General features: G+C 33.7%; 2 protein-coding genes across 2 annotated transcripts in view; one reads left to right on the plus strand and one right to left on the minus strand.

The window, feature by feature from the left end:
• Positions 1 to 1,884: 1,884 nt before the first annotated feature.
• On the minus strand, positions 1,885 to 9,561 carry LOC128173819 (baculoviral IAP repeat-containing protein 2-like). Its single transcript, XM_052839489.1, has 9 exons — positions 9,460 to 9,561; positions 9,185 to 9,292; positions 8,772 to 8,916; positions 7,731 to 7,816; positions 7,149 to 7,282; positions 4,961 to 5,140; positions 3,556 to 3,624; positions 2,768 to 3,013; positions 1,885 to 2,480 (listed from the first exon to the last, which is right to left on the minus strand). Exons 2-9 carry the CDS (start codon positions 9,280 to 9,282, stop codon positions 2,281 to 2,283), a joined length of 1,158 nt encoding a protein of 385 aa, XP_052695449.1. The 5' UTR covers positions 9,283 to 9,292; positions 9,460 to 9,561; the 3' UTR covers positions 1,885 to 2,280.
• The window catches only part of LOC128173818 (uncharacterized), a 139,829-nt gene continuing 133,587 nt past the window's right edge, over positions 6,953 to 13,194 (plus strand). The window contains exon 1 of the mRNA XM_052839488.1: positions 6,953 to 7,055. The gene's annotated coding sequence lies outside the window, so the exon portion shown is untranslated. The remainder of the gene's footprint in view (positions 7,056 to 13,194) is intronic.

The raw sequence follows: 13,194 nt of genomic DNA on the forward strand, positions 1-13,194 counted from the left end.
CTTTAAATCTGTCACAGTTGACTGTATAAAGTGGACTGGTTCCTCGTATTTAAAGTGGTCAATTCTCGATCAGAATTATTGCTTGTAAAAAGTAAATTTTAAGAATTAGATAAATATTTGATTTATATTGAATAGAAACATTTTTCTTATATACATACGAAAAGATTTAAAACAAAAAATAAAATAGCAAAATCCTAGTAATGTATACCGGTACTATATCTTTAGTGGGTCATGTTTAAGATTTTAAAAATATTATATGTTGGAGGGCATTTGGTTGTATGTCTTAATGTGTTTTGGTATAAAGTAGCTAAACCTAGAATTCCCCCAAAATGTCAAAGAGAAACGATGTGCTAATGCAATCTACCCTATTATAACCTGCTGAAAATTCAATTTACACCAAATATCAAACACACTTTGTAAATTATCGTCATGGGGGGGGGGGGGCAAGGGCTATATATTTTTGGTAATTTTACTGTTTGAATTTTCCAGGGGGGGTTCCGAATCCCTGTTAGACTCTTACTCTTAGATCCACGCAAGAATACATGATTGTACAACTTAACCTGTTCTTTTATATTTAAGGTAATATCAGGCACGTAGCATCGATTTTGAAAGTGGAGGGGGGGGGGGGGGGCTGACTCATCCAAAAAATCTTGACAAGCAAAAAAAAAAGGGAAAAAAGGCATTTTCCAAAATCGTCAAAATCCTTATCCGTGGGGGGAAGGGGGGGAGGTAGGTGGCTGGCATAGTATATCTATAATGTCAATTTCTCTCATTCCCTATTCCAATTTTATACATACTCCCAAGTGGGGGGGGGGATGGGGGCAACTCCATGATATTTCAATTTTTACTATGTAAATTTTTGAAAATTATTTGCTGCGAGAAAAAGTGTGGGGGCCAGGCCAGGCTGAAAATTACAGCTTTAGACCCACAATAATGTGTTAAACGTTAGAAAACTGTTTGTTTATGCTTAAAATAAAGATAGGACAAATCAGTTTGAAAAGATTTTTACTGGTATATTTAACATATGTAAACTTTAAAAACAGGTCATGAGCCTTGTTTACATGACAAAGAGTTGTGAGCACTGTATCTTGCTTATAACACTACGACTGACTCTCAAAATTCATTTGATCATTATAAATGCATCCCTGAAGCATTGTAAATAGTAAAAACAGAAAAATAAATTTGACCGAAATCGTTACCATGCCCCTTTAAAAATGTTTGTAAAGATGAAAATTATTAAAGTTCCAGAGGGATTCGAACTCGTGACTTACACATTCGTTGTTTACGCTCTAACCAATTGCGTTAGTTGTTTGGTAACAATTCGATAAAGAAAACATTCATAAAGTTATACTTGGTTTTATTGTTTATTTCGATCGGAATTACGTCACAATATGGTGGTGTGTCCCATACCTCCTTAAAAGTTTCAAGATTTTTTTTTTTCAAACTGTGGAGCTTTATTCTGTTTTGGTTAGAATTAATAATCGCGATCACAATCTAGACGTCATCAGAAAAGGGGAAAAGGCAAGAGAGAGAGAGAGAGAGAAAGAGAGAGAGAGAGAGAGAGAGAGGCGCATATGTATGGAGAAAAGAGGAAAAATTTCACCCTTTCAATTTAATATGCTTTTAAAAACCATGGTACATATAACTTGATCGAGAAAGCAACTACTTTTTTAACTTTTGGCCTTTTAATCAAAGGCGCTCTCTCTTTAAAAAAAAAAGCACTAAGATCGTGTTCAAATACTCGCCATTTTACTCAAAGAAATTTTTTTTTTAAAAACAGCTTCATTCTTATTGGTACTCATTTTTTTTTTCAAGGTAACAGAATTAATATGAATATAAAGCCCTTGTTTGCATTTGTTTAATATGAAAATAACAACCTTCAAATCACTTTTTGCATATGTTTATTAAGCAAATAACAACCTTCAAATCCCTTTTTTCCTCTTGCAATTGCATAACAAAATAATAAATAAATCTTTGATGGCAATTCTATATACAAATGAATATGATATATGCAAATAACATGTACATATACATAAGCCATTATAAAACATACTGGCAAAACAAATAAAAACATAAAAAATCTGAAACAAAAAATGAAAGTTAGAAATTCAAGAATAATTAGTTCCATGGCATTGAAAGGAATTTCTATATACATGTCATGAATATAAGGAAATTTCCAAGCGGCCAACTGCAGGTGATGATAACATCTTCGCTAGCCAAGGGGTTTACGATTCGCTCCTCTCCTCTAGAGGAGTGGATCGTAAACCCACTGCAAAGTATCTAAGACCTGTAAACTCTGTGTAATTTTTTGATGTGTTTTCTACAGATGGGACACATTTGTAGCATGCTTGCACAGGATCCACAGGTACACAGGTGACCACATGGCTCAAACAAAGTGTCCATCTCACTGTCCAAGCAGATCTTACACTGCTTTTCTTCCTTGAGTTGCTGGTTCTGACGATATAATTGCTCAGCTTCATCTGAAAGATTGATTGATTGATTGAGGTGATAGACTGATTGACATATTCAATGTTAAAATAGCAGAAAGCTTAAGTTATTTAAAAGTTGATTTTAAATAATTCAAGCTTTTGATTAGTCATTTAAGATTTAAATCATCCAATCAATCAATAGCATTTACAAACTGAAAATATCATTGGTTGAGTAAAATTACCTGCATTCATGCTGATGTTTTGAATATCAACACTTCACTCTCTGAAGTTACTCAAAACAGGCAAGGTACTCAGAAGTCAGAACAAAATAAAATTACCTGCATTCAAGCTAATGTGTTGGATAACAGCACTCAAGTACTCTTCATCTTGATTTTGATCTGTAGAGTCCAGGGAAGAGCAACTTTCTTTTTGTGATGTTGGAATATTGTTGTATTGGTAAATGTTCGCTAATAAATCGGCGGTTTTCCTGGACTCTGCGAAAGAAGGATTTCTGGAGGTCTGGTTGTCATCCAGATTATTTCTAGTTCTAGTCAGTAGTCCCTGCGATTTGTGTGGTAACTGTCCTGTATACAAGAAAAGATAATCACAATCTCAGTCTGATAACTGTATATTTATATACATATGCATAATTAACTGGAGGTGGGGGGTAAAAATATATATAACTTCATATTTAAAGCACAAATTTCTTTCAAGGGCTAAATCTTCATCCAACAACTAACTTTATTTTATATGCCTTCATGTAAACATTAAAAAGTGTTCAGCCCACATGGAAAAAACATATCAACTACATGATACCAAAATCATCATATTTTATGAAATACTTACTTTATCTGATATAACAAAGTATAAAATAATATATATGAAAATTTGATCATTAGTCACTCTGGTCGATCCCACTAATAATACATGTTCATTAAAATCTCTCGTTGAAATGAACTTAAGGTCAAAGTCTAGTTAGTGAAAGGTACCTACAGGTTTATAATATTCAAGATATAAATTCTTTTAATGATGCTGCGTCCTAAAATAATGTAAAACGGGATCGCCGTGAGGACGCAGCTCCGGTGTGACAGGGGTTTAACATACTGATCAGCGCTCATGCACTTACTTTCTTCCTTAGGTTTCTGTTTCGTCATCTCGATTCTTTCATATTCCTTTATCAGTTCTTCTGGATTTTCTTGGAAAATAAAAATAAATCACTATGCATTTATTCAAGAACTTGTTTTGATTCATACTGAAGCTGTAATACCTGTTATATGGTTAACTGAACAAATCCTGATTACAAAATAATTGAAACAAAGCAGAGGCATTAAAGATGTTACATTTACCTTAATTTTATAATCTGCACACTCATTTTGTCAGTAATAATGAATGAAGCTGTATAGTGCAAACAAAAACTAGAGGTACTGTGAGCAAGCTCACAATTGATACCCCTGCTAAGATAAAAATCATAATGCGTGTATTTTTCCAATTATAGAAAAAATTGGATGAATCTATTTCACCGTCCATTTTCTAAAAATAACAACTGCTCTATTTTTTTTAAACTGTTGGTCATAAGCAATATTTGTGTGAAGTTAGAACATTCAATGCTTCTCCATAAGAAAGATAATGACCAGACACGAATTTTGCACTTTTTCTGCCCTTGACCTTGCCCAAATGACCTTGGATCAAGGTCATGACACACCCTTAGGTCATAAGCAATCTCTGTGTGAATTAAGAACATCCAATAGTTCTCCATAACAAAGATATGAACCGGATACAAATTTTGCATTTTTTCTGCCCTTGACCTTGCCCAAATGACCTTGGGTCAAGGTCATGACAAACCCTTAGGTCATAAGCAATATTTGTGTGAAGCAAGAACTTCCAATAATTCTCCATAAGAAAGATATGGACCGGACACGAATTTTGTATTTTTTCTGCCAGTGACCTTGACCTTGCCCGAATGACCTTGGGTTAAGGTCATGACACACCACTATGTCATAAGCAATCTTTATGTGCAGTAAGAACTTCCAATGTTTCTCCATAAGAAAGATATGGACCGGATACGATTGCACAGACAGACGGAAAGACGGACGGACGGACGGACAAGGTGATTCCTATATACCCCCCTCCCCCAAACTTCGTTTGCGGGGGTATAAATATGAACTAAAGTTAAAGAATCTAGGGATATAATCCCCTAACTATGTTACATGAAATATGTCAATTTAGATATTGGTCTGACAAAATTTGGCTTATGCTTAGTCTACCGAAGTAACTGAGGCGTATCCAATGGCCAATGTACTGACTAACAAACAAGTGTAAAACAGTATGCCTTAATTCATAAGGGAGGCTTGACTACTTTCTGAGGTAAAGATTAAAAAAATCTGTAAATAAATTTTTTTTAAAAGTGTAGGGATGTAAGTTTACGGATAACGGTCACTGATGAAATTTATGAATTGTGGTCACCCAAGATTAATGACGTCACCTTTAATATGATAAACTATATCATTATCATTCAGGAATTTAAAACTGACCTGATCGTTTGTAAACTACAGCCGCATGCATTTGGTCTCCAACATCATCTCTGACCAAACACCTATTTCCTTCCTGGAGATCAGCTTCCACTCCATTACGACCAATCAAGTCCTGTACCTCTCCCAGAAGTATCGGAGGACTCAGCACATCTTCTTCCAGAAAAACTACCAGCAACCACACTAAAAGCATAGAACGCAAGAGGCCCATGGGCCACATCGCTCACCTGAGCAACAGTAAAAACACAGAGTTAACAAATATTACGAAAAGCATAGAAATTGAAATATATTAATGCACCAATAACAGCTGAGAACTCTTTCTGAATTTGTTCACACTTTCCAATACAACAGTGTTTAATTACTTAATTTCAACATGCATTTTATTGTAAAAATCTTCTTTCAAAGACTTAATTTATTAAACAAAATATAAAATCTATATAAATCATAAACCATATGCAGGCATCTAAATTTTTATCAATTAGTTGCTTAAGGAGGCTAGTGGTCAACAAAAAAACATTACTGTGGAATCATTAGATTTCGTGGTGGCTCAATTTTCGTGGAATTCGTGGGTACCTCTCATCCACGAATTAACATCCTCCACGAATTAATAAATTAGGGTTTTAAAGTCATATTTCCTTTGTAGATTTAGAGAATACACGAAATTACGTCCCCACGAACCTGTAAAATTTAAGCAATCCACGAAAATTGGCCCCCACGAAATTAAATGGTTCCACAGTATACCCCTCCCAACCACGTTACATGGGGTATAATTACCCATCAGATTTACCTTAAAATTTTTTTTAGCTATAACATGTATAAACCAAAATTAAAAAAAAACAATTTTGATATATTCTAGCTTTTAAATTGGAGTATTTTCCTAAATTTTTAAACAGAACTCTTTTTCAAAAGGACAGCAATACATTGAAAAATATGGCCGCGACTATTTTTTCAGCCCTCATTATAAAGCCTTGAGCAACTTATTGATAGAACATTGCATTAATAACAACCAAAATGTGCACCAAACTTTTAGACTGTAGGTATTTGTCAAATATGAATATTTTTAACCCAGTGGTAATTTACTATTGTTTCATCTATCACAATTTATAGTAAACTGTCATGTTTATGTGTAATAGGGTTTATACATGACAAAAATTATTTATTGTAATTTTTAACATCTGTACCATATTAATTTTCAGTCTTTTTATTTTGGAAATTCTAAATTTGTAATTGGAAAATAATTGGTTTACTCTGAACTACGGAAAGTTTCATTCACACATGTTAGTAATTTGATGAGCTTCGTGAGTGCATATGTAGCAAGGCCGATGATAAATATACAAGACCATTGTGCACATCTCCAAGACCGTCGTGCAAAATATAGCTATTACTAAATACAGTGATTTACACATGACCGTCGTGTGAATTAATTAATGAAAATCTATATGTCAAAATTTTTTGGATGAGTCTCCCCCCCCCCCCCCCACTTTCAAAACCGATGCTACGTGCATGAAATACCTTGATAGATAAAACTGCCAAGTCCTGTGATTTATGCCATCAAGTGTCTTAATTTAAACAAGCATGCATGCTTAGTTGCCTATTTAAGTTGATTGAGCTTTCGAGCTTTCAACTTTACGTTTAAACAGGGATACCTTTCGAAGAAGGGGGTGGTCGAAATCAACCTATCAAGCAAGGGGACATATAACAAAAGTACAAGAGCTCACTTCTTCCGTTTGTCGATGGCATGGAAATGATGTTGAAGGCACTACCTTACGACTAACTGTGTTGACAAACTGACTATCCAATTGTAAAACATAACAAAGTTCACAATTTTGTCAAGTACCATTAGTTTTGAACTGACTGATTGGGTCTAACAAAGGTGAAGCCATCTCTTATAAATTAGACATAGGCTTATATAATATTTCCTTTAACATTTTTTTTTGTAATTTTTCAAGCATTCAATGCTAGATTGCCTAATCTATTAGATAAAATGCGAATCTATAAGTGAATAGAGTAATATTTTTTACTTTCGGTCTGAGGTTTCTCTGAATCCAATTCGAAAGCAAAAGTAAATGGTTGAACACGAAGATTGATTACGACTGAGGTATATTAAAACATTGAACAATGACCAGAAAGAAATTTGTGCTCGCCTTTGTTACGTTAATGTACATGATGTGTATAACTCGTCTCTACCTACCTGGACCGTCTGTCTTCTTCTCCTCGGACTGTTTCTCGGTCTCTGGGGTTTTGACTGGCTCCTCTTTGGGTGCACTTTTATCCTCCAGGGGAGATAACTTACTGGCCACCTCTTCTGTTTCGGCCAACTCATACCTGTCAAAAAGATATGGTCACTCATAGCAATATAACAATGTATATCGCCAGTTTATAAATAAATTTCTCAAAAGTCAAACAACAGACTGACATTGTCTATTGAATGCAATACCATGCAACATAAGGGGTCTCTATCCTAAAAAGAACCCCAATCTCCAACAGTAGCTCAAAATCATGTACATGTATGTTACATACTGCATAGTACAGAAATTATGTCCTCATAAATAACAAAAAATTGCAAAAAATTTATCTGTCATGTCATGTGGATTGATAGGGGTATTTTTGCGCAAACCATTGTGAAGTCAGCAAAAAATTTCATACAAATGTAAACTTTATTTTATAAGTTCATTTAGTCACTGAATAGCATACAATATTGCAAAAAGATACTGAATCCAAAAACACAAACTGATAGATGTGAAATTAATGTAACTGAATAATTTATCTGTACCTGTCTTTCAGGCTCGCAGATAACTCCTCCCCTTTGACAATGGACTTCACAAAATTCTTCTGTCCAATCAAGCTATCATAGTAATCCTGTAAATAATAAATATAAACCATTCACCATGTTGATCAGCTAACCACTCTGGTTCAGTAAAGATAGCACATTTTTTTTCACAAGAAAAAAACATCTAGAAAAAATGGAGATTGACAAAGACAGGAAAATATATTGTAAGCATGGATAAGGCTTCGTGATTGAAGCCTTGAGATATTTATGTCCAATGTGTTCAAGTTTCAATGTAGTGCTTTACTATGCATATGTTACACAGGTACGGTAAGTCTCGAAACCTCAAAATCCAAATGACCAGGGATAAACTTCCCAAGATCAAGAGTTTGAGTTTTCAGGAGTTCGAAACTTTTCGGGTTGACTGAGGGGTTTTAAATTAATATGACTGGATTTCATAATAAGTTCATTCATTCAAGTACTAATCTTTCACACATGCTTCAAAATGGTACTATCGGTGTGTATTTTACAGGTGAATATTCATATACCAGTACCTGGATGTTTAAAAATTGAATTAAATATAATTTCATGATAATTCTGTATATCATTTTATGTATGACAAATATCATATTAAGCATTTGTTGTAGCAAAGACAATTTAATTGTATCAAACATGGATCATTTAAGAACATAATTTTTAAAATAAATATAAAATTATTGATGGTGCTATTCTGCATGCAGTTTCTCATCTTTATGGCTGACTCGAAGTTTGTGTGACAGCTTCATCTCATAATCATTTCTTATTTTCACTGTGTTTCAAAATTATCGTAGGAATGTCAGTATTATTCATTTTAAAACCAGCCTTACTGTAAACATTACCAATGTCAATTATCAACCAGTTACCAAGAACTCCAAGTGATCAACATTTGAGCCATAGAGAGTTTCTGAGTTTATACAATTAACAAAATCATGGATTCACATTTGAAAATCAAGTTTAGACTTTTCAGGGAATCATATTGCATAGATGATGACCAGAGTTGTCTACAACCTTTTGTTTTTTGTAGTCGGGTAGTTTTCGGACCAGCGTAATGACATTGATGTACTTAATGTGCAGGATGTAGGCCTTCTCATCATCTCCTATCGACTCATTTAACTCCGCCTCCTTGTGAATCTTGTGAGCGGAATTTATCAGTCTAAAAAAAATTAAAGAATCTCATAGTATGTCACTTCGTATAATGCATCATAGATCACTGTTGCATAATATAATGTTTTTAGCAGTAAAAATTCAAACTGTCGTTAGATATTTTCATACACATAAAATCGTCGCAATGCCTAATTAATTGGCATTGTGAAAGTAGGTCTGCTATAGATCTAACCAGAACTGGTCAACTAAATACAACAAGTAATTAAAATGGAACAGCATAGAGTAAAAGTAAAAAGTAAACACTAGATAATACATACATTTTTGGATTGGTTGTCATTTTGGCTGGCAGGGCAGCTAAATCATTAAGAGCCTTCAATGATTTGGCAACATACAAATCTTTCTTCTTTACTGGCATGGCGAGTTATCTATTTAGTTATCTGAAACAAAGGATCGACGATTTATGGCCACACATCATAAACCAACATCAATCAACATTTCATCACAGTTATTATCTCTAATTTCTCTTTTCAATTTGACAAAATAATTAAACCTGGTTATGCGTTATTTATGTTTCAACACAGATTCTACCTACTTCCTGTACTTCTTTTATCAGAGTTGGAATCGATTTTTTCAATGTCCTTTAAACTAAGTCTGATACATGTAATCAGGAAATTATATGTGTGGACCACATTACATATATATTTGTTGAAATGTCATGTTCTCTTTGATTTGCCAATATTTAAATATGAACGGGGGTATTTAAAGTATAACGATCAGTGTTTTCGGTCGCTCCCTGTTTAAGAGTTCCTGACGGGGCCTACTGTAGACTTATTTAAGGGGGCTGTGTCGCTTAGGGAGTGCCAAATTCAAGCCGGCCAAATTCCTGGGGTCGGAAACCCCCCCCCCCCCCTTCTCTGGGACATATGAATTTTTTTTAAAACGTTTAATGCCTCATTAAAGGCAACTTCCCTCATTTATAATAAAAATACTGTAATAATCTCAAATAAATGCTTTTAAAATTGCTTATTTAAAGAATTTCGTATACTGTGTCCCATAATTTTGTTCTTATATGGAAAAAAAAAACCCTATCGATTTTTTATTGAAATAAAGTACATTGTACTCCCCTCCAGCATCTGGTGTTTACTACACTGAGTAAACATTTGAAAAATTAAAGAAAAATACATAAAATTAAGCAGTATCGCTAAAAACACAGATTTATAATAACATCTACAATGTATTTTCTACTCTATTTCTTTAAAAAAAATTGATTATAATTCATACAGTTTTGTAGCCATTGAGTAGCATTCGTTTTATTTTAAAAAGCCGCTTTCAAATGTATTGTTTGGTTAATAAACTAAAGTAATTATAATAGATAAGTTTTACTTCGTTTCATACGAAAAATACAACGAAAATTACATGACCCGCTTATGTGGGTTATGCTATTTTTCTGGAATGCTAGCTACCTTCATACCCACATGAAACACAAAAGGAAGCCTTTTTTGTGTTTTGTTTCCAAGAATCAATTTTCTATCAAGCAACGACCTACTTTCTCATTGCTGGAGACCTGGGTTTCTTGAGGCTAGATATTATACAAATCTTCCTTACCTAAACCAAAACGGCAAAACGCCCAATAATGCAGTGCACCCTGCTGTTGAAATAGATGTGAAATAGATAGTGATGGGATAAATGTTTATTAAATTCAGTTGTATACGCACGGAAAACGTTCAAAAAGTCCTTGTTTATTGACAAATGATGAATTTTGCACATATTGGTTTTCATGAAATGGACCCCCCCCCCCCTTTTCCAAATTGCTGGATCCGCCTCTGATGCTTTGTATCTATTTAGTGCCACTGCCATTCACAAACTGTATTTCATTATTAAAAGAGTTAAGCTATTCGTATTATTTTCACAGATAAGAAAATATCAATCACAGTGTAAAATTCTTAGGGATTTTTCTTAAATTAAACAAAAATATTCAGTGGCCATTAAATCAAAAAATAGGTCATTGACATACTTTTTTGAAAGTGAAAATTAACACTACAATGAAAGGTCTTTAACACACTATAGATGGTTTTTCATTATCATCAGTGGAATTTTTTTTCACGTATTTCCTTAATTTCTTTAAGGAGGTTGGGTGTCCAACAATATTTTAACCATCATATCCAACTATAATTTTTAACTAGACACTTGTTGCAAAAGCAACAAAAAGGTCTTCCGTTTTGATATACATGTATCAATTTAACTGTAAGACATTGTTTTATCTCACATAGAAAAAAAAGTTAATATGATAATTATTGTGAATGATATATCCAGACATTACTTAGATGTATATCTATGTAAAACAACGAGAATGAAAAAGAAATCAATTTTTGAAGTACTTTCTGTGACGACCTGAAGTAACGCCGAACTAAACAAAAATGTTAACCATTTGTACAATCATAAGTCAATCTTTCCTCAAAGTTTGGTTGTTCACGTCTCTGCCAAATCTAAGATCTCTTTGAAACAATATTTTTTGTCTCGGGACCGGAAACAGACAAACGGAAGTGATTAATAGAAACAAAAGCTGGTATTTCTCATACATTTGCTAAGTGTACATCACTGTTTACCAGGCTAGATGAAACACCCAAGAAAGTTAGTTAAACTTGTTAAACATGATTTGTTTGAACCCTTCCGGTAAGAACCGGAAGTGACAGTTGACAAAATTAAACCCGTTAAACACATCTTCAATCAAATCTCTATCATTCATGAAAGCTTCGTGTCTCAATCACCTACAGTGACAAAAATCTTGCAGACATCAAATTTGAAAAAGGAAAGCTACATAGAGATATTTGAGATATCTCACTGGAAGTAAAATTTATTTGCTAATTTAACATTATATAGATGACATATTTCACCGATTGTATACTGATATTTTCATTTTATGTAAAATGAATAAAATATGAAAAAAACACATTTTTGAAGTGCTTCCGGTGACGACCGGAAGTTACGCCGAACAAAACAAAATAGTGTAAACACATATACATACATAGGTCTATCATCCCTCAAAGTTTGATTGTTCAAGTCGTCACCGTATTTGAGATCTCAAGGAATCAAGGTTTTATGTCTCGGGACAGGAAACGGACAAACGGAAGTGTTCGATGAAAATAAAAGTTAGTATTTCTTACCCATTACAAAACAGGACTTTATTGGCTATCAACTTATATCATATTGTCAAACAAAAACAGTTAAACTCTAAAACAACTTGAATTGTTTGAACTCTTCCGGTGTGGACCGGAAGTGACGGTTGACAAGATGAGAGCAGTTAAACACATCTTCTATCAAATGTCTATCATTCATGTAAGTTTCGTGTCTTGGTCACTTACAGTTTATGAGATCTCGCTGTCATGGTATTTGTTTTAAAAAGACTACCTGAGATATTTGAGATATCTCACCGGAAGTAATTTTTTGTTTGTTTATTTATCATCGGATAGATGACATATGAAAGCGCTTATACTTATATTTCAATTTTGTGGTAAAGAAATAAAATGCGTAAAAACATAATTTTTGTTAAATTAAGTGCTTCCGGTGACGACCAGAAGTTACGACGAACAAAACAAAATAATTTAAACACATCTACAACTATAGGTCTATCATCCCTCAAAGTTTGGAGGTTCAAGTCTTTATCATCTCTGAGATCTCATTGTCCATAGCTTTTTGTCGCGGGACAGGAACCAGACGACAGGAAGTGAATTTTGAAAAAATGAAAAAAAAACTCCTGGAGATATTATCGTTCTTTATCAGTCCTGAAACTTTCAAGAAAATCCATCCAGCCATCTCTGAGAAATCTGGTTAAACTTTTAAAAAACTTGATTTGTTTGAACTCTTCCTGTGTGGACCGGAAGTGACAGTCGACAAATTAAAACGGTTAAACACATCTTCTAACAAATGTCTATCATCCCTGTAAGTTTCGTGTCTTGATCATTAACAGTTTCTGAGATCTCGGGGTTCAAACATTTGTTTTAAAAAAGGCTACATGAGATATTTGAGATATCTCACCGGAAGTAGAATTTTTATGTTAAGTTTACATCGGAAAGATGCAATATGTAAGCATTTATACTTATGTTTCAATTCTCCGAGAAATATATTAAATACGTAAAAGCATAATTTTTGAAGAGCTTCCGGTGACGACCGGAAGTTACGACGAACAAAACAAAAATGTTTAAACACATCTACAACTATAGGTCTATCATCCCTCAAAGTTTGGAGGTTCAAGTCTTTATCGTTTCTGAGATCTCATTGTCCAAATTAAAACGGTTAAACACATCTTCTATCAAATACCTATCATCCC

Source organism: Crassostrea angulata, chromosome 2, assembly GCF_025612915.1.
Source record: "Crassostrea angulata isolate pt1a10 chromosome 2, ASM2561291v2, whole genome shotgun sequence".
Taxonomy (NCBI): Eukaryota; Metazoa; Mollusca; class Bivalvia; order Ostreida; family Ostreidae; genus Magallana; species Magallana angulata.